Below are 22,886 nucleotides of genomic sequence, written 5' to 3' on the forward strand. Positions count from 1 at the left end.
CCATGCATACTCAAAGGTACTGCATGTATGAAATGTCATGCTTTTGGCATTCATCGCGTGTAAGAGTTGTATTCTGCCTAGGCACTTCAGTAGATATGAAAGGACTGTTGTATGTTTTCTATAACACGTTTTAGGTATTCATTCATGTGTAATATAATATCCCCGCTTGAATTCATCCTTTTGTCACAGGATGGAGTCGACGGAGAAATGTGAAGTGGTGATACAGCATTTCAATGGGAAATACCTGAAAACCCCACCAGGCATTCCAGGTAAGAACACCCCCCCCCCCCCTTCCAAACCCTCCGTCCTGATTCAGTTATGTAAATTGCACCGTCTCAACAAACTAATTTGTGACGCATGACGTGAGCGTCGTTGCCGGCGCTCGCCTCCCGGTCAAAAAAGGCCTCCCCTGGCTGTCCGCCGACAGTTGAACTCCGGAGCTTCTAGGGCAGCCAAAGCACTCTTAATATTCACACTGCGGGCTTCTCTGCTGCTCGGAAATCTACTTAAGAGCTGCATTTCCTGCAGCCAAACTTCCAAGGGAACCAAGAGAGAGAGAGACAGGAGAGAGAGAGAGAGAGAGAGAGAGAGAGAGAGAGAGAGAGAGAGAGATGGGGGAGTTGGAGAGGCAGAGGGAATAGGAGAACGGGCTGCATCAGCAGTTTCTTAGGCCAGGTGCAGCGTTGCACTAAGACCCCTGTTCATTTCAATAGGGACCAGAGGGCAGAAGAGTTTCTGTGGAGGCTTCACCGGGCCCTCTGATGGTTTTATTGACACACTGGGATCCACAGGGACACAGCACGGACTGCCCTTAGAATATAGCCACCATAGAGACATGTTTGAAATTGCCCATACAATCACTCAGCCCACTGCATAGGCTATCCCACAAGCCATTAAAGGCAGGGGCGTATATGAGGCTGGGATGTAATGGGAAACCTTTAACGTGTTAATATCACACTGACCTTCCCCTTTAAGTGTCACTTCTCAGGTGCTTGGGACTATTATGTTTTATAGAGGAAAGGTGCCAACGGACAAGATTTTTCAGCGATCAGCTAGAAATGTGTCTTTCTATAGTGCCTTCAGAAAGTATTCAGACCCTTTGACTTATTCCACATTTTGTTGTGTTACAGCCTGAATTCAAAATGGATTGAATGGATTATTTTTCTACCCACAATACCCCATAATGACAAAGTGAAAATACGTTTTTTTAAATGTTAGCAAATGTATTGAAAATGAAATTCAGAAACATCTATTTTATATAAGTATTCACACCTCTTAGTCAATACATATTAGAATCACCTTTGATTGAGCTGTGAGTCTTTCTGGGTAAGTCTCTAAGAGCTTTGCACACCTGGATTGTACAATATTTGCACGTTATTCTTTTTAAAATGCTTCAAGCTCTGTCAAGTTGGTTGTTGATCATTACTAGACAGCCATTTTCAAGTCTTGCCATAGATTTTCAAGCTGATTTAAATCAGAACAGTAACTAGGCCACTCAGGAACATTCAGTGTCATCTTGGTAAGAAACTATATTTGGCCTTGTGTTTTAGGTTATTGTCGAGCTGAAAGATGAATTTATCAGCCAGTGTCTGTTGGAAAGCAGACTGAACCTGGTTTTCCTCTTGGATTTTGCCTGTGCTTAAGCTCTATTCCGTTACTTGTTATCTTAAAAAACTTTTCTAATCCTTGCCGATGACAATCATACCCATAACATGATCCAGCCACCACGATGCTTGAAAATAATAGTATTATTATTTTTAAAATGTCACGTTTGAAGATATATATAGTGGTAGTCCGTGGTGTTGAATGTGTTGTGTTGGATTTGCCCCAAACATAATGCTTTCTATTCTGCGCATAAAGTTAATTTATTTTCCACATTTTTTGCAGTTTTACTTGAGTGCCTTATTGCAAACAGGATGCATGTTTTGGGATATTTTTATTCTGTGCATGCTTCCTTCTTTTCGCTCTGTCATTTAGGTTAATATTGTGGAGTAACTTGTTGATCCATCCTCAGTTTTCTCCTATCACAGCCATTAAACTCTGTAACTGTTTTAAAGTCACCATTGGCCTCATGGTGAAATCCCTGAGCCGGGTTCCTTCTTTAACTCGTCTCCTCCCCTTCATCTACACTGATTGAAGTGGATTTAACAAGTGACATCAATAAGGGATCATTTCTTTCACCTGGTCAGTCTATGTCACGGAAAGAGCGGGTGTTCTTAATGTTTTGTATACTCAGTGTACCATTGGATCATCATGCTTACTTAGGTTAAGTAGCATCGTTTTGTGGAATTGTGTTAGGTATCATGTATCTTTTCCAACAACTATCACACGTGCACAGTATACAAAGCCTATTTTGTCTCCCGTACCTCTTCAGCTGGAGTAAAACATGTGTTTTTATAAGCCGGTCCATTGCGCAACAATTCTAAATGCAATCGCATGTTAAAACTGTTTTAAAATTAGCTACTATTTATATTTCTCAACTGGTAATTGAAGCGTGCCTTTCATTCAGCATTCAAGTGCAGGCAACAGGCTATCAGTGTGTCACCCACCGCTTTACAACGCGAGCTGGAGGCAAGATGCATTGTGAAAACATGCTTCATTGTTTGAAACCGGGAAGGTTTTATTTCATATGATATGCGGCATGTCTTACCTTGCTTCAAAAGTAGCCTATAGGCAAGATAAGACCATGGAAACGTGGAGGCAATTGTTTTATAAAGACCTCATCGGCAGCGTGTTTGTGGAAGCCAGTTATAATTTTCAAATGCGCATTTTCGTGGAACAGATTCATTTCAATAAAAACGTTTTCGTTTCTCAAAATCATGGTCACGTGGTTAATTAAAAAAAAATCGGAATTAAAATGTTAAAAACCAAAAAGTTAAACATCAACTCATTCGAGATCACCAGCCTCTGCCATATGGACATATTGGCACACTGATCCATTTGCGGCTAAAGAATTTAGCGCATGGAACTGATAGCCTTTACAGGCCAATGCAGAGCAGAAGGCCTATAACTCTTTCACACCGAAGATTGGTGATTATCAAGGGGGAGATTGTTGGAAAGATTTTTCAAATAGCTTGCTGTGAGGAACTAGTTTTAATATATTATCATCCGCAGTGGAAATAAAAAACCACAACACTTTCCAACATTTCCGCGCAGCAAACCAGGTACTTCTATGCGTGCTCAGGTGCGTAAGCTCCCATGATCAGGACAGAGACATATGCTCATTGCTCACATGGAGCTCTCCAAACAAAAGACAATGAAAACATGTTCAAATCTTGTAAATGGTGAAGTATTTTGAATGATTAGATTTATTTCTGTATAGTCAGGAGTAATTATCGAATTTTTTGCAAATGTATTTTCATTTACTTCCCTATTGGACCCGCAGCTATGCCGTTTCTCTCCTTTTCTATTGGTTTTCATATCAACTTTCTTTCGTTGTCTAGAAGCCAAAGGAACAATACTAGTCATATTAGCAACCGATCCTAGTTGTTGCATATTTATATTCCCGTTCTTTCTACGTTTCTAGCAGAGGTTTTCATCTCTGTCACATATGGAACCGCTATCAGATGGGTCCCGATACATTTCTCAAATGTAAATTATAAATGACAAAACTTCCGGGTCACGTTGTTCAGCGCCACACCGAATTGTCATTCATTATTTCACCATGCTCAAATGGATATTCAAAATGTCCAAGAGGCATTGGAAAACCTCCCTAATCAGTCTCTGTGGTTGAATCTGTGTTTGAAATGCACTGCTCTAATGAGGGACATTACAGATAATTGTATGTGTGGGGTACAGAGATGAAGTAGTCATTCAAAAAATCGTGTTATTAAACACAATGGAACTTATTATGTGACCTGTTAAGCCACGTTTTACTCCTGAATGTATTTGGGCTTGCCATAACAAAGGGGGTTGAATACTTATTGACTCAAGACATTTTTGCTTTTCATTTTTTATTCATTTGCAAATATTTCCAAAAATATTAGTCCACTTTGACATTATGGGGTATTGCGTGAAGGCCAGTAACAATGTTTCCATCCACAGCTTTCAAAGTCATACTGTATAAAACAAAATCATTGACAATAGTGATGGAAACAGGTCGTTTCGGTACAATTGTATAAATAATGTATTATGCAAGAAATGGTGTGGCAAATAAACTTGGAGTCACTGGATGATATGGTGTGGTCCTCCCACTATGACTGCCGTTTATTCGGCTGCAGATGAAGTAAGTTACGATGAACTTCACATCATAATGCTCCTTTCAATAAATATCTTATTCTGGTGACGTGATGACTGATGCTCGACTGCCGATTGACAAATAAACACATTCTAGTTCTCATCCATAATAATCTCATCATGTCGACCACCCTCTCTGCACAGCCTACCTGCACTGTATCTGCCCCGCTGGCTGCTAGAGCACACATAGACCAGCGTAGACACATTCTCTATTTAACGCAACTGTTTTTGTGACAAAACTACTGGTAGAGTTGAAAATGCAGATGTAAAAACATTGAACTTTGAACTTTTTATTCAGTACATCGAAAACGTAAGCAAAAAAAGTAAATTTTGCGCGCATGTCATCACCCACTGGCTCTTACCCCGCAACCAGTCAGTTTGGTGGAAACACCACAGGTGGGAAAATGCACATTCTTTATGCGGATTTTAGAACATTCCCATGAAGATCTCTTGCCAATTGGATGGAAACCTGGCGACTGACACAACATCCTTTCTGAATACTTGCTGAAAAGAAAAAGAACACACTGTATGTCAGAACTTCATTTAAACTGAAATGTTCATATTCTGAAGGGTTTGGCAAAGCTGCTGTGATTTGATGGTCTCCTCTTGCACAGTGACATGTTTGATTTGCAACATTGTCCTTGTTATTGCCGTTGATAAGAGCTCATTCCCATTGGACAACTGGTGCTATTGACAGACTGATTCATCCAGTCACTGTAGTACTGCCCGTTGTTTTTTTACCTTGTTAGCTACAGTATCGTCTGTGTCTCTCTGTGTATGGAGGTTGAAATGTACTGTCTTTCTCGATCAAAACCCTGCCCACTTTGACATGGTGTCACTGTCTACCGAACGGAGATCTCTCAACAATAATGCCTCTAAACATCAAACGCAGATGTTCTAGATGTTCTAGCTGCAGGCCCCCAGACAGAGCAGAGTTCAGAGCGCCTGGCCTCTTTGTGAGGCAGAGCAGATCCTCCTCCTACACACGCGCTAGTGTAGAGTTAGCGTTGCGGGCGTTGCGTTGTGTTTCTAAAGGCGTGAAGGCTACAGCACTAGCATAGCGTTAGCCTAGTGTAGCGCGTTGGGAAGGCCACAGTGTAGCTTTAGCCTAGTGTGTCCTGGTGTAGCATGATGTGTTGTCGTGTCATGGTGCTGCTGGTATTTCTCCTGAGACCATTGCTATGCAGGGCACCCTCTTCATCCATCCTGTTCTGACAGCTCAGTGGGCAGGGGGGTGTCAGACGGACGTGACTGGCCTTAAACACACTGTCCCCTTGACAGGCATAAATACACGCACACATACTCACACAAAACCACTCGTCCTGACCTGAATGTGCAGTGTCAGCATCTACATAATGCTAATGAAGTCCTGTCTCTTTCTTATCACCATGTAACACAACCCAGAAACACAATGTACACATTCCTCAGTGCCCTAGGCTTGTGCGAGTCCTCTCTGGCCTACGTTTTGACAAGCCTCTGGAATTGCCTGCTTGGCCACACCATTATATTTAGGAATATAGAGAGATGGGGCACGGCACCGCCACCAGTTGTGGTTTTTCTACTCCGGTGTATCCAGTTGCTGTGAGATGATGTAGAGTTGTCACCCCGTGTCCCATAGGAAGAAGTAAATATCCGGACGTCAGCTACAGGTAATCAGTTAACGTCAAGGGGCCATAGGGAAATATGCAGGAAGTGGCCACTATGGGCAGGAAGTCCGTGATTCAGAGATAAAGCAAGGACAGAGCTGGAGATGTGTGGTGCAGAGGCAGAGAGAGGATGACATTGGAGAAATGAAACGCAGATGAAGGTCATATAATTTACAATAAAATGCACATGCAATTGAATTTGCATAGTAGTTACATGGGATTTCAATGTATTAGTGGCATTACATGTAGCTAACTAGACAGCAACTATACTAGCTACTAGATCTTTTCAAACAAACTGACTTGGACCAGTTTCATTTCAATTCAATAGAGCAAGTGATACTGCAAAACGTAATCCCATACTGAAGCGTTTTGCTCTTCTATGTCGCCAATCTGTTGCTAAAGCCTGAGAGTGAGATGGGATGAGGATTGGAGCAGTCAGCTCTCCCTGTGTCTGATCCAGAGATCCAGAGACTGGAACATGATCGATCGCTTCGAAGGGGGACCACAGCTGTTTAGGTATTCTGTGCAATGCGGCAGTCAATGCTGCTGCCTGCGCCCGCCCGCCGCTCAACTCCAAACGCACACACACGCACACACACACACACACACACACACACACACACACACACACACACACACACACACACACACACACACACAAAGAAATCGTTATTAGCGGCCTATTTTGCAGGAGAGAAGGTTTGAGGAATAGTTTATGAAAATGAAACCCTTGTTTTTCAGTGTCTGTAGTGTGTAAAACCACCCAAACGCTGTGTAAGGAATCGCTAAAGTTGTAAAACAGAGTGAAATAAACCCCGATAGTGATGCATTATGATTTACGGGGTGAACTGGAGCATTTGAAAAGTCAAAGGCAGAGCAGATAAAAATGAGTTCATCCTCCTAGTGGTGTGAGCCTAGACGATTAGGTCTCTCTCATGCAAATGCTTTAAAACGCTGCTTATCATTGACACACATTTCTAAATGCAAGATGAGCTCAGGTACAGTAGATACATTACAGGTCGTTCCTTTCTGGCAACGTGAACCGATTTCATCCATGCTGCTCTCGTCTCATGTCAAAGTGATGACAGCAAGAAGAACGAACTGATCAGATTAGAGTACAATACGACCTCATCCTATTGCTGTTCTTTGCTCTTGGAATTGGAGTGTGGTATGGAACAATCAAAATGGCAGCTTTGCTTGATCGACGCAGTGAGTGTGTCTCTAGATTCATTTGGGGAAGAAAAAAGGAAGGAATAAGGATTTGCCAAGACTGTTACGTTGCTCGATGCTGACTTTGGTAACCCCATGAATATAGACAAAGATCAAGTCCAGACCCATTTAGAAATGTCTTGTTTTATCCCTTCATCTTCCTTTGTTTTAGTCCGCCAACCTGACCGCGCGGTTGAAAGTCGACTCCAGTTGTCCAGTAGATGCTCTGTAAATGATGGAAACCGCATCAGGAAGTGGCGATGGCCCTGGGAGACAGAACCCAAACGGGAAACATGCAAAATGTTCAAGCCCTTTCCTGTGCCTCTTTCTCACCGTCCTATTCCGTTCCCTCTGTTTGTCAGTTTTCACGATACCGCAGTGTCTCCCAGGCTCTCTATTCCAAAAACACGGACGACTAAAGCCAAGTCCCTCCTCCTGACCACAGCAGTGCTTTCCCATGTAAAGCATCTCCACATATGAATGAGATTACATTTGGAAAATCTTCAAAATTCCCCAGTTTTCTCAAATGTACTTCCTTTATCCGTGATGAATGGTTCTGGTTTGGTAAAGCCCCCGTACCCACCTGCCCACCGCAGACCAACCAGATGCAAGAGAAGGAGAGTTCATGGGGCCACCCCTGGGAAGCATCCCTCTCCGCCCTCTCCCAAAGCACAACCGAGGCCTGTAGACAGTCCCCCTAACCAGAAATGTTGGCCCAACTAAAAATCCCGTCATTCTTAGCAGAACAATGGGTCTGGGCCTGCCGGGGCTGCGGGGAAAGTTCCCTCCCTAGCCGTCCGACCAGCCCAGCTAAGGCACTGTTGTGCCAAGATATAGCCGAGACAGCCCACAGTATTAAACATCCCTCGCTGAATTAAGGCAAGTCCCAAATCACTTGGTAAGTCGTAAAAGCCCTTCTGAAACTGTCAGTCATACTTGAGTAATCCATGTTAATTTTTCAGATCCCTCCCACATTCTCCTGGGTAATAACCGGTCTGTCTGGTGTCCAATTTTCTCTCCCAGCGATAGATTTAACTTAATGCGCAGCTGAGCAGGTTGGGGGTTTGAGCTGCTGGTTTGCGGAGCAGTGTCAGGCAGTCTAAGAGAAGGGCACAAGCACGTGTTTGATTATGGGATGTAGGTTGATCTGGCATTGATCTGTAATTCGTTTTTTATTAAACTCTTTACTAGAGTTTCGACGAAAAGCTGAAGATCAATTTGACGGTGTATCGTATATTATTTTATAATTACCCTCCGTTTTTTTATACCCAATATAAACCATATCTCCATGTTCCTCAGCCGTGATTGCATTATTCCTCTCAACACTATCATCATTTCTGATATGCAGAGCAATAGGAAATAATGACCCTCCGTGGTCATTTTAGAGTGTAGAAATGCACTTTTGAGAAAGATATTGCATCTTAATGGGATCTGTTCCCATAGGGTAAACTCCACTTTGGCTGCCTGCGTGTCTCACCATTAAACCAGGGAGACACAGGAAGTTATTCAAATCCCCAGTACATCACAGATTCTCTGCAAAGGATACATTCCACCCCCCCGACGTGCACTTTCTCATTAGACTCTTATCTCACCCACAGACAATCGTCTGGATTTGTCACTCTTTGTTTGTTTGGCCACTGAACTATATCAATCCCCGGCACCGTGAGCACAACCAAGGTGAGGAGAAAGATGAGTCTCTCTCTCTCTGTGTGCAGCAGACTGTCGCAAAGCAATGAAATGTATTCAGCGACTGCACTACAGCAATAATAATAATAATAACCACTTGGATGGTATTCAACGTTTCTGTAGAGGACAGGCATGCTCTAGCTCTGAGGGCTTTTAGGCGTGTGTGGTTATGATTGACTTTGAGAGAGAAGTAGAGGGAGAAAGATGTAAGGACAGAAGGGGAGCAGAAAGGGGGAGAGAGAGAGAGAGACAACCCAGAGTTTAGAATCCTTCCAGCCAGCCCAAAGGTTAGGGGCCATTTTCTGCCTGTGAAGATCAAAGGATGACCTTGGCTGTGAGACGGTCTCCTGAGCTTGACCCTGCTCAACCCACCCCAGCTGTTCTCTGGATTGATCTCACTCCTCTCTCTCATCCTCTCTCATCCACCCTCCCCTCCTCGCATTATCCGCATTCTTTCTCCTCATCGCTCCCCACTCAGCTTGTTTTTGGATGCAGTTCAATGCACACAATATTATTTTTGGAGCCAAATGCTCTTGTTTCGGGATTTCTGTGAAACTCACTGTTTTTTTGCACCATTTGAAATTATAGCCAATGTGTATAATAATGATTTATTATAAGCAAAACGGAGAACCATGTGTAGTGATGGCAATATCTTTGCAAATGCTGTATACGTGCAAACGGTATAATATTGACTTGTTTGGTTAGATTTGTGAGATACACATTGATCATGGAACACCACTGCCCTGGACATGAAGAAATATTCAATGTTTGAACCCAGGGACCTACTGTTCCGGTTTGTTTAACAATGAACCAGAATTATGTTGAGCTGCTCAATAATTAGGTCACAGGACTCGTGGCCATGGCCTGTCTTACAGACTGAAGATTTGAGATTGCTGAGGAGGAGAGCATGGCCCTAGGCACCTGTGGTATGTTCGGTGTTCTGGATATGTGCATTTTGTGCCTCGCTACTCTACTCCCCTCCGCCTCCCACTAGCCATCCATTTTGTTAGGTCAGGGAGTTTGATGACGAGCATTTGGTAAATTAAAATCTATTTTTTTCTGAAACGCGTCTGTGTAAAGGGTATAGTGCGTTAAAGAGATAGTTGCGGTAGTATTCAGTCCCTCAAATGTAGAGCACCATCATCGCAGAACACTATTTCAACCGACATTATAGCCTTGCTAATATGCCATTATAGTGACAAATAAGTAATATGTCCATAAATAAGTGACTTTGACTTTGTCCACTCACGTGATGTATAACTACTGTGGTGAAATGTAACTATTTTGATGTATTCGAATGAGACCATGTTGGCTTAAAAAAGTTATATGTTGGGAAGTAGCCAAATATATTTTCCCGGTATTTTACAAATGCTCCATCCCAAGAATAAAACACTTTTCTCCCAGGTAACCCGGTATCAATCAAAAGCATTATAAAGCATATAAATATGGCCTATATCCGGATTTAAGTCTGATGCTACCTGAGCCTGATGAGCCATTCGTTAAATACATTTTATGAGCCATACATTGAATACATTTTATGAGCCATACATTAAATACATTTTATGAGCCATACATTAAATACATTTTATGAGCCATACATTAAATACATTTTATGAGCCAAACATTAAATACATTTTATGAGCCATACATTAAATACATTTTATGAGCCCTACATGAAAGACATTTGATGAGCCCTACATGAAAGACACTTGATGAGCCCTACATTAAAGACATTTGATGAGCCCTACATTAAAGACATTTAATGAGCCCTACATTAAAGACATTTAATGAGCCCTACTTTAAATACATTTCATGAGCCATACATTAAAGACATTTGATGAGCCCTACATTAGACATTTGATGAGCCCTACATTAGACATTTGATGAGCCCTACATTAAAGACATTTTATGAGCCATACATTAAAGACATTTAATGAGCCCTACATTAAAGACATTTAATGAGCCCTACTTTAAAGACATTTCATGAGCCCTACATTAAAGACATTTGATGAGCCCTACATTAGACATTTGATGAGCCCTACATTAGACATTTGATGAGCCCTACATTAAAGACATTTGATGAGCCATACATTAAAGACATTTTATGAGCCCTACATTAGACATTTGATGAGCCCTACATTAAAGACATTTTATGAGCCCTACATTAAATACATTTTATGAGCCATACATTAAAGACATTTTATGAGCCCTACATTAAAGACATTTGATGAGCCCTACATTAAAGACATTTTATGAGCCCTACATTAAAGACATTTGATGAGCCCTACATTAAAGACATTTTATGAGCCCTACATTAAAGACATTTGATGAGCCCTACATGAAAGACATTTAATGAGCCCAAGCCCAAAAAAGCCCAAGTGATTGTGCCAGTATCCAATACATACTGTATATGATATAGGCTACTGCACATTATGCACTACATAAAAACAGAAAAGCCCATAGATGTAGCTAGCTATATGCTCTCTTGGGTAAATAAATGGAACTAGCTCCAGTAGGCTAATCTTTTGGAGTGTGAACTGTATTACTGTATTGTTTAATGCTGTATTGTATGGACTGGAATGACGCACATATTTCAAAGCGTGATAAAGCAGGGAGAGAACTGGTGCAGCACACGACGCCTACAACATCACAAGTATAGGTTAGCAAATTAGATTTTCATTTTGAAATATAATAGGGCCTATTTGTGTAATTAGTAGGCTGACTCAAATATACCATTCATAATATTTCCCCTAATGCTATTAGCCTACCTCCTCTTTCTCTCTCTATTGTTGCTCCATTCCTTCCTCGCTTTCAACAGTTAAATGAAATACGTTCCGTGGTCCTTATCTGCATCATTCTAATGACATCCTTGAATAATATAGGACTAGAATTAGATGCAGAAGGCTTTTGGGTCTGAATAAATAACTTCTATAGGCTTCCACCATCATGCGTTCGCTCTTCTTTCAAACTCTGTGAGTTCTATTGGCTGCTGTATTTAACAGTCAGCAAACAAGAGCTTGCGTCCCTCTTCGAATAGTCTATTGATATAAGGAATGCAACAAAAAAAATCATGTCCAGCAAGCTATTCGAGTCTAGCTTTTCCTGCATGGGTCTCCAAGAGCTAAGGAGCGTTCTTTAAAAAGAGAGGCCAGTGGCCAGGTGCGGGCTTATTGTGCAAGAAACAGAGGCTATAAGTTAGAAGCTTATTATGTATAACCCATCATTAATTAGCTAAATATAAGCCTAATATTGAATGTATTACCTGAAAGAGGTAGGCCAGGACATCAATATACAGTATAGGCCTAGATCAGGATGATCTATTTTGGATGCAATTTGAATGGAGCTGATGTAGAGACTGCCAGATAGTGCTTGCACTTGCACTGATTTAAAGCAACAATACTCACATGATAGTCTGTTTTAAAACTGCTACTGCAATTTAGATTAAAAAAAAAAATAAGGTGACCCCTGAAAGCCAGACGAAGATGGGTCAATTAGATTAGGTCTTTGTATTACTGTACCATAGACTATGCTGCAACAAATGTAGTCCTACCTGTCAGAAGACAACATGTACCACGGTGAGATGATGGGTAAATTAGACTGGGTCTTTGTATTACTGTACCATAGACTATGCTGCAACAAATGTAGTCCTACCTGTCAGAAGACAGCATGTACCACGGTGAGATGATGGGTAAATTAGACTGGGTCTTTGTATTACTGTACCATAGACTATGCTGCAACAAATGTAGTCCTACTTGTCAGAAGACAGCATGTACCACGGTGAGATGATGGGTAAATTATACTGGGTCTTTGTATTACTGTACCATAGACTATGCTGCAACAAATGTAGTCCTACCTGTCAGAAGACAGCATGTACCACGGTGAGATGACAGGTCAGCATGCATTGGGAACTTCTCTCCACACCGAGATGGGCTGTCTGTCTCCACCCTGAGCAGTGATGACTCACCAGGCAGAGAAGCCAGATTTCACATTCAACTGTAACAGTTCCATTTCGCGTCATGTTGTTCATGGCCCACCGTTCGTCCCAGTAACACCTACGAAAGAGAGATGAACCTGGCAGTGCCCTGAGAGAGAGCTGATCTGCCGTTAGAGCCATACACATGGTCTGTTGGAACATGCAGAAGTCAAGCTTACGGGTATCATTGGAAATGCTACTGGACCTCACTGTCATGTGCCAGACACGCACACACACACACACACTGGAACTCCGAGGGACAAACACATGCATGCATATTCACACACACACGCACACACACACACACACACACTGAACCTCGGATGGACATCCAAGAGCGGTTATCTTCTATGTCCCCCTTTCCCGCAGACCTCCTTTGGTAAAAGCATGGCGATGTTTCTTCTTTCTCAACTGGGTCTTTGACAAGTCTGTATACAGTCTATGTTTATGGGTATATTTTTATGAAGTGCCTGCTGGCTGGGATTTATGAGATGAAGGACACCTGCAGCTGACCTCATCATATCCCTCACTTTCTCTGGCTCACGCTCACGCTTTCTCCCTCTGACTGTTTCTTTACTGCCTTTTATCTTTCAGCTCTCAGTCTCTCTCTTCCCACACACACACACACACACACACACACACACACACACACACACACACAGACACACGCACAGACAGATACACACACACACACACACACACACCGGCCCCTCCCCCTCTTATTTTAGGAGTCATTGCTTTGATCCCCTCCAGCCTGCAACTTAGATTGTCTCACAGAGAAACGCTTGGCTGTGTTAGTGCTGAGCGATTAGTTATTTTTGAGGTCGTTCAGTTTCGGTTAGATTATTCAAATATAATAACATTTTTTATCAGATTTCTGTTTGATTATTTGAGTTAAATGCTGTAACAACACATTATAACACAATGAATAAAAGTCCCGTGATGGTAGTGACGGTCCATTACTGCTGATCACTTATTAACCTTCATTTATCACTTCACTTTTATACAATATTTCAGTTGTATATATTACAATTGTTTTATTTGATGACTTTATTATTTCATTTCAAGTCATCATCTCATCTCTATTAAACTGCTGCCTATGATGTCTGAAAAAAATGACTATTTTGTAGTACTTCAAAGTAAATAAGGCCTGCTTTTATGACTGTTGAATGCCAACGACCAATCACTTTGATCATGTATTTTCAGGTAGAGATACCTCGCCAAGCAACAGCTGCTCTCTATATCCCCTCACAATCACGCATTCTTGTCTGTCAATTAGTTGTCTAAAAAATGAAAAGCAACATTTTGGTTAATCGCTCAGCACTGTGCAGTGGGACAGTAATTGGCAGAGCCTGGTTCTGTTCTGCAGTCAGTCAGTGCTCTGCTGCTTCGCGTCGGGTGGAAAATATGAAGCTGTGGTGTCTCCGTTCAGAAGTTCCCCTGGCAATGGGATGGCTGTAGATCTCACAACCGCTGGGCACATTGGCAATAGGGGAAACATAACAGCAGGCCAGACACTTTAAGACACAGTGCTGTACCGTGGGATTGAAGAGACTCAAAGTGGCTTACATTAGATAATCGGATCGATTGAAAAGCAGAGCCAATTAATGTATTGTTTTCTTTACAACAATGGAGTGTGTATGTATGTGGCTCACTGTGTAGGCTTATCGGTGTATGTGGCTCACTGTGTAGGCTTATCGGTGTATGTGGCTCACTGTGTAGGCTTATCGGTGTATGTGGCTCACTGTGTAGGCTTATCGGTGTATGTGGCTCACTGTGTAGGCTTATCGGTGTATGTGGCTCACTGTGTAGGCTTATCGGTGTATGTGGCTCACTGTGTAGGCTTATCGGTGTATGTGGCTCACTGTGTAGGCTTATCGGTGTATGTGGCTCACTGTGTAGGCTTATCGGTGTATGTGGCTCACTGTGTAGGCTTATCGGTGTATGTGGCTCACTGTGTAGGCTTATCGGTGTATGTGGCTCACTGTGTAGGCTTATCGGTGTATGTGGCTCACTGTGTAGGCTTATCGGTGTATGTGACTCACTGTGTAGGCTTATCGGTGTATGTGGCTCGCTGTGTAGGCTTATCGGTGTATGTGGCTCACTGTGTAGGCTTATCGGTGTATGTGGCTCACTGTGTAGGCTTATCGGTGTATGTGGCTCACCACGTAGGCTTATCGGTGTATGTGGCTCACCACGTAGGCTTATCGGTGTATGTGGCTCACCGCGTAGGCTTATCGGTGTATGTGGCTCACTGTGTAGGCTTATCGGTGTATGTGGCTCACTGTGTAGGCTTATCGGTGTATGTGGCTCACTGTGTAGGCTTATCGGTGTATGTGGCTCACTGTGTAGGCTTATCGGTGTATGTGGCTCACTGTGTAGGCTTATCGGTGTATGTGGCTCACTGTAGACTTATCGGTGTATGTGGCTCACCACGTAGGCTTATCGGTGTATGTGGCTCACCGCGTAGGCTTATCGGTGTATGTGGCTCACTGTAGGCTTATCGGTGTATGTGGCCCACTGTAGGCTTATCGTGTATATGGCTCACTGTGTAGGCTTATCGGTGTATGTGGCTAATTGCCTGTATGCTGCCCTATTCAGAGTTTTGGTGTCAGAAATAGTAGCTGTTCAGTATTACTGAGAACAGGGATGTAGTTATGGTAACACCACCTCATCTTTCCATTGAAGAGACCTAGTCTCTACACATTTGTGAATTACCTTCAGCGAGTCATATCTGTCTTTCAGCCCCAGACATCATCTGTGTCGGAAGCACCCCGATCAATTTTTCAGGATGTCTTATTTGTGGAAGGGGCGCTCGGCGTTCTGCGAGTAGAGTTCTGTAGAGTGTATCCAATTTCAAGCTGAAAAGCAAATGGCCTTGGAGATCAAGGATTATACAGCACATTTCTAAGTAGAGCCGCTGGCTATTGATTCTGTTGGCCCCCTGTGAACCCAGGCCTGTGTTTGCTCTCTGTAAACCGCTAAATGTTGCTGTTTTTAATACCCCAACTATCACCACTATCACCTCTCAATCTGAAGCTATGCCAATGGTCCGGGATAAGTGGGGTCTGGTGGCCTTTCTAAAGGCATTTTGCTTTTATGTGGTTGAAAGTAGGACCGAGAAATTAAAGTCAGTGTTTTCCTACAGCTGGGCGTTTGATTGGAGGATGCACAACCATTTAAGTTCTATTGAGATTCTTTACAAAAACGACCTTTTGGCATAGTATGAAGTATGGACTAAAATGTGAATACTTTCTCATAATCATCAGCTTCTTATAGGCTGTATTACATTATGGAGGTTCTAACTGTGGTAAAGCTGCTATTGGCCACCCTGTTTTAGCATCTTATTACCACAACAGTCACTGATGAGATCCCGGCAACTCAGCTTTCATATTGAGGTTTGGCTGTGAAATCCTCCTAGCCTGTGTAGAACGGGCATTAGTCACCAAAGGCTCACACTCATGTTGAGTTCTGACGTGTTGCCTCAAACTGTGAGCTACTCCGGCATCCCTATTTTACCTCTTCCTTACCCCACTCTGTGGCAGACATTTTAAAGTTAGTTCTCCCCTCACATAAACACACGCGCGGTTAACATACACTCACAGGCTCATTTTGAAGTGTGGTAATTGGTTTTGGAAAGCCAGAAAAAAAGCAATATAACAATTCTTCTGAGCCTGATCGTCCAACAAAAAAAGTAAAACAAGAAGGGGGGATTAAGTTATCTCGTCAAATAGGCTTCAATAGGCTCATTTGGTAGAAACACCAACACGGGGACTTGGTACAGACACACAGGATCCAGGGAGTGATGGGGAGAGGGTCCAAATCCCCCCCCTGCTCACTAGTGGCCATTACAAACAGGCAGGATTAGGCAACTGGACCCCCGCTGTGGCTCTGAATGGATCAGAGGGGGAGAGAAGAAGGGCCCTCTCTCCAGTATTATCTAAATAACAGGCCTGGGAATTCAATAAGCACTCACTTCATTCATCATCGCTCCCAATTAAGCTGCAGCATGCGTCTGGCTGGTTGTTGTCGGCGACGGTCGCCGTGCCGACTCTCCTGCCCACTGCCTTTGTTTTCAGCACAGTAGTTCTAGTTGTCAAAATGGTGGGGGGTGTTAGTTACCTGTCACACACACACACACACGATCAGTGTATTCCCATTGCAAATCTAATTAGAATTCTTCTGTGTCTCCCCCCACTCATTTCGTCTTCCCCTGCACTCGCTACCTCTCTGTGCCCAACGAGGCCCGCCTCTCACACTGAGCACAGGAGCCTCTGTCCGTCACTGCGTTGTTGGTGAAGCACGGCTCTATCGATATCTTGACTGTTTCCCCTCGGGTCGGTGCTTGCAGGGAGAGAAAAGCTTCTTTCCACCATCGATCTGGGCCCATTAACGGCGGATGAGAAAAACGATCGCTTTAATCACATTTGAGATGTTTAGGCAAGGACTTACTCAAAGTTTTTCTCATCAGGTCAGCCATTCTGCAGTATTTCTGTTCCTACCGCCTGATTTTCCTCTGGGATTCACAGAATGCATACCAGACACAGCCACAAACAGACACAATATACATGTTTTTAAGTGGTTCAAGGGAGTGCTGCAGAGTTTCTGCCACCAGGCTATATAGTATAGAACAACACTGGGACATCACATTAAGAGAGAGATGAGAAAAGGAGAGAGATTGTGTGTGTGTGTGTGTGTGTGTGTGTGTGTGTGTGTGTGTGTGTGTGTGTGTGTGTGTCTGTGTGAGTGTCTGTGTGAGTGTCTGTGTGAGTGTCAAGAGATGGAAGAGAGAGAATATGTTGCCTATGAGAGACGTGGCGAGAGAGAGAATGTGTGAGAAAGAAAGCCGAAGAGAGAGAGAGAGAGCAGTGCACCTGTTGCTGCTTCTATAAACCAGTGGAAAGCTCTTGTCAACAGAGCCTTAATTACAGCCCAGGACTCTTCCCCGTTCACACAGTAGAGTACCTACTGGTCTCAGGTCAGTGCTCCCAGGCCCCTCTCTCCACCACAGCCCACATAGACAAGACACTCCTTAGGGCCTGTATTTACGAAGGGGGGAAATTCCCTTTCCATGCTAATTTCTCGCTACCCTTATTCTGACCTTGAATTGTTTGAGGTGTAGATTTAACATTTAAAAATGAAGGTGTTGCGGAGGTGTGTCTACAGATACGCTGTGTTCTTTTATCATTTACATTTTTGGGGTACTTTTTCGTGATATCCAATTGGTAGTTAGTCTTGTCCCATCGCTGCAACTCCCATACAGACTCGGGACAGGCAAAGGCCGAGAGCCATGCATCCTCTGAAACACGACGCCGCCAAGTCGCTCTGCTTCTTGACACACTGCTCGCTTAACCCGGAAGCCAGCCGCACCAATGTGTTGGAAGGAAACACTGGGTTGTCAGTGTGCATGTGCCCGGCCGCCACAAGGAGTCACTGGAGCGCGATGGGACAAGGACATCCTAGCCGGCCAAACCCTCCCCTAACCCAGATGACACTGGGCCAATTTTGCACCACCTCAAGCGTCTCCCGGTCGCGGCCGGCTACGACACAGCCCGGGATCGAACCCAGATCTGTAGTGACCGCCGATACACTCTATTCTGACCTTGACTTAATTTCCTCCTAATTCTACCACCTTTACGCACAATGAAACGATAAATAAGGTTGAGCAACCTGTTGGTTCCAAGTGGAACAACAGCAACTTTCTTTTCCAATAGAAATAAAACCCTTCTTCATGCACTATAATTTACAAATTGATAAGAGCTATTGATAAAAGCTAGGCAAATGAGTAAGCCGTTTAGATACGGGGATTGTAAATATAAATTATAATTGTTTTAGATCTATTTTCCTTTATGATCTCTGGAGACAAATGTGAAACCAGTCATGGCAGCAAACTGAAACATATCAACACACTGTACAGGCATCGCTTTTTATACAGTGAAGTTTAAAAAATGCTTGTCCTATAACTTGCTTCTCTGGGTGATGTCCTATCGATTCCCTGGGTCATTTAACATTTTCATGTGTACCTGAGTTATTGGCATTCAAGCAGGCAGAAATCCGGCCGATATGACGTAGCACTGTGATAAAGTCTATCTCACTGCATTGGAAGTTAAAAAGAATACGACTTTTAGATCGCGAAAACGTCTATATATACACATGTCAGATTCCAATACTGACCGAAGTCATAACTCGGGAGGATGTCTTCTCTTGAATGATCCATTGATCATATTTTTGCGATATTTCTACCTCGAGAAATGAGTGAATTGCATGGTGCCATTGCCAGAGATATTATAGAAAGGAGATAGAAATCCAATGAATGAAGGAACATATAACGCCCAAACCAGCAGGCTCTCGACCAATCGCGTTCACGTTGTCATGCTGCGTTATGGGGTTGCTAAGCTAATTGTCACGCAATCCTTCTCAAAGTCAAATCCAATTGGATTTGTCACACGCACCGAATACAACCTTACAGTGAAATACTTACTTACAAGCCCTTAACCAACAATGCAGTTTTAATAAGAAAACATATATAAGGAGCAACAATTAACTTCTTATGGCTGCAGGGGCAGTATTGAGTAGCTTGGATGAAAAGGTGCCTAGAGGTGGCCAGAGTAAACGGCCTGCTCCTCAGTCCCAGTTGCTAATATATGCATATTATTATTAATATTGGAAAGAAATGACTCTGAAGTTTCTACAACTGTTTGAATGATGTCTGTGAGTATAACAGAACTCATATGGCAGGCAAAAACCTGAGAAGAAATCCAAACAGGAAGTGGGAAATCTGAGGTTTGTAGTTTTTCAACCCAGCCCCTATTGAATTCACAGTGGGATATTGGTTACGTTGCACTTCCTAAGGCTTCCACTAGATGTCAACCGTTCTATAGAAACTTGTTTGAGGATTCTACTGTGAAGTGGGGGCTCATAAGGGCTGTTTGAGCCAGATGTCTGGCAGAGTGCCACAGGCTCTGAGGCGCGGTCACAAGAGAGTTAGCTCTTGTTCCATTGCTTTTCTACAGACATAGGAATTCTGCGGTTGGAACATTATTGACGTTTTATGTTAAAAACATCCTAAAGATTGATTCCATACATCGTTTAACATGTTTCTACGGACAGTAACGGAACTTTTTGACATTTCGTCTGCAACTAGGGAATGTGCTTCATGAATTTGGATTTGTTTACCAAACATGCTAACAAAAGTAGCTCTTTGGACATAAATGATGGACATTATCAAACTAAATCAAACATTTATTGTGGAACTGGGATTCCTGGGAGTGCATTCTGATGAAGATCATCAAAGGTAAGTGAATATTTAAAATGCTATTTCTGACTTCTGTTGACTACCCAATATGGCGAATATCTTTTTGGCTGCTTTGTTGTCTAAAAGCTGTACTCAGATTATTGCATGGTTTGCTGTTTCCATAAAGTTTTTTTTAAATCTGACACAGCGGTTGCATTAACCTGTTGCGACGAGCAATCGCTCCGTTTTCTGCGTCACGTTTAGCTACGAAAAAAACCTGTATCCAGGATTGTGTAAATCTATCCGCAAGCTCATTAGCATAACGCAACGTTAACTATTCATGAAAATCGCAAATGAAATTAGATAAATCTATTTGCTCTCAAGCTTAGCCTTTTGTTAACCAGTTGAAGCTAGGGGGGCGCTATTTCGTTATTGGTTTCGCCTGTAGCATTAGTTCTGGGGCACTCACAGATAATATCTTTGCAGTTTTGGAAACGTCAGAGTTTTTTCTTTCCAAAGCTGTCAATTACATGCATAGTCGAGCATCTTTTCGTGACAAAATATTGCGCTTAAAACGGGCACGTCTTTTTATCCAAAAATGACATAGCGCCCCCATAGGTTGAAGAGGTTAAAGCTTGGGAAATATTTTTGTATCCAAATCCGGCTTTAAACTTCTTCACAACAGTATCTCGGACCTGCCTGGTGTGTTCCTTGTTCTTCATGATGCTCTCTGCGCTTTTAACGGACCTCTGAGACTATCACAGTGCAGGTGCATTTATACGGAGACTTGATTACACACAGGTGGATTGTATTTATCATCATTAGTCATTTAGGTCAACATTGGATCATTCAGAGATCCTCACTGAACTTCTGGAGAGAGTTTGCTGCACTGAAAGTAAAGGGGCTGAATAATTTTGCACGCCAAATTTTTCAGTTTTTGATTTGTTAAAAAAGTTTGAAATATCCAATAAATGTCGTTCCACTTCATGATTGTGTCCCACTTGTTTTTGATTCTTCACAAAAAAATACAGTTTTATATCTTTATGTTTGAAGCCTGAAATGTGGCAAAAGGTCGCAAAGTTCAAGGCGGCCGAATACTTTCGCAAGGTACTGTAGCTTAGATAGACGTGGCTGGGGGGGTTGTTATAGCATTTCTTTCACATAACCCAATTTAGACAAGTGTGTCTGGGTAAGCATCATCTAATAATTATAACATTTTATACAATATTTGTATCTGGACATTTTCTATTTTTGCTTTAGCTACTATGCAAATAGTCATTTCAATATACCATTCTAACCTTCTGTATCCTGTGCACGTGACAAATAAACAAATAAAGATTTGATTTGATATAGTGTGTGTTTACCCCAGAAACGGTAATGTGAAGAGCAACATAACCTGCACCAAAGTTAGGATAATGACTAGGTAAAGTGTATATTTACCTGGAGTTTTTCCTTATTGTAGCCTACTACTTTCACCACTTTTAGTCTTGAAATCTTTGGTTGTTTACTACACTACTCATTTTGTTTTGCACATGGTCTCACATGTGAATCCTTAAAAAGATAGGTGGGGCTAATGTTGAAGAGGGTGGAAATGATGCTGAATGAGTGTAGACAAAGAGGAGCTCTCCAGTAGGTGTACCCAAACTTTCAAAGGCCATTTTCTCCAAAGTGGGGTACAAAGTTGATCAATTTTCAAAGCAGGATTACTTTCCCATTGTTCCTCAACTGCAGTGTATGATATAAAATTTTCTGGGTCTGACTCTTTACTTTTATCCAATGTGAAAACAAAATGCTACATAAGATTGAATCGAAGGGGTCGGTCACAAGTAGGTGTGTATTTACATGTCTTTCTTTCATTGATCCCTAAAATTCTGAACCCTTCTCTCCATATATTCTAGCAAGTCTGTCCAGAAAATTCTAATTAAAGGTACACCAAATTTAAAGAGATGGCTTTAGATAAACTGTACTGAAAACTATATTGAATGAAAACTCTACGGGAAAATATGTTTGCCAGCAAGTGGGAGGGTTTTCAGCAATTGAATTAAATGTAATCAGCACACGCAAGAGAACCATTTTTGCAAAGCTCTGAATACCAACTACTAAAAAGTGCGTAGGAAAAGTGTACATTTCCTAAGTCTGAATCGGACCCAAAGCGTCTCAGAGTAGGAGTGCTGATCTAGGATCAGTTCCCCCTGCCCATGTTATCTTATTCATTATAATCTGCCTACAAGGTAAAACTGATCCTATATCAGCACTACTGAGATGTATTGTGAATACAACCCCGATCTCTCATCAGCTACAGTAAAGGGACAGTATCGAGCGGCTAGTCATACTAGCCCTGGCTCCATCGATCGTAAATCAACGTCTGTGGCAGCATTGATCATCAATCAACCTGGGTGATGCTATTGATTGGCTGGTCGCTATTGGCTGGTTGCTCCCTGCCCCAGCCAATGGGTGTCTGAGTACCGACCCCTACTCTGGTACAGTATCGAGGACCCATTGATAATTCATTTAATGTCCGGTAATTTCATTTTGTCGTGTCCATATTTAGTTCCTGGAAAGCCTGCAGTGGAAACCTAGGCCCTATTCCCACTATGAGAGATGAAGGAGAGTCTGAGGAGCGTAGTGGCGAAAGAGGGTTCTAGTTCCATCCCCAGTGGACCCAGACACAGTGTAGTTGAAAGACAGCAGAAGCTTATGTCGCTAAAGACTTCAAGTCAATCTTTTTGCACTGTCATATGGAATAACAGTTGTGCTTTAGAGGTTTCATACATACTCTGTAGATGAAAGACACCAAAAGACTCATAAGTCAATCTTTTGGCACTAACATTTAGAAAAATAGGTGTGGGTTACAGACAACTAGAATCGGGAGGCTTCATGGAACATGAATGATATTTAACCT

General features: G+C 42.5%; 1 protein-coding gene across 1 annotated transcript in view; it reads left to right on the forward strand.

Annotated features, from left to right (window-relative positions):
- Positions 1-22,886, forward strand: part of LOC115128229 (RNA-binding motif, single-stranded-interacting protein 3-like) — a 245,401-nt gene that overhangs the window by 150,027 nt on the left and 72,488 nt on the right. The window contains exon 6 of the mRNA XM_065017668.1: positions 190-269. Within this exon, the coding sequence (XP_064873740.1) occupies positions 190-269 (80 nt within the window). The remainder of the gene's footprint in view (positions 1-189; positions 270-22,886) is intronic.

This window comes from Oncorhynchus nerka, linkage group LG4 (genome assembly GCF_034236695.1).
Source record: "Oncorhynchus nerka isolate Pitt River linkage group LG4, Oner_Uvic_2.0, whole genome shotgun sequence".
NCBI lineage: Eukaryota > Metazoa > Chordata > Actinopteri > Salmoniformes > Salmonidae > Oncorhynchus > Oncorhynchus nerka.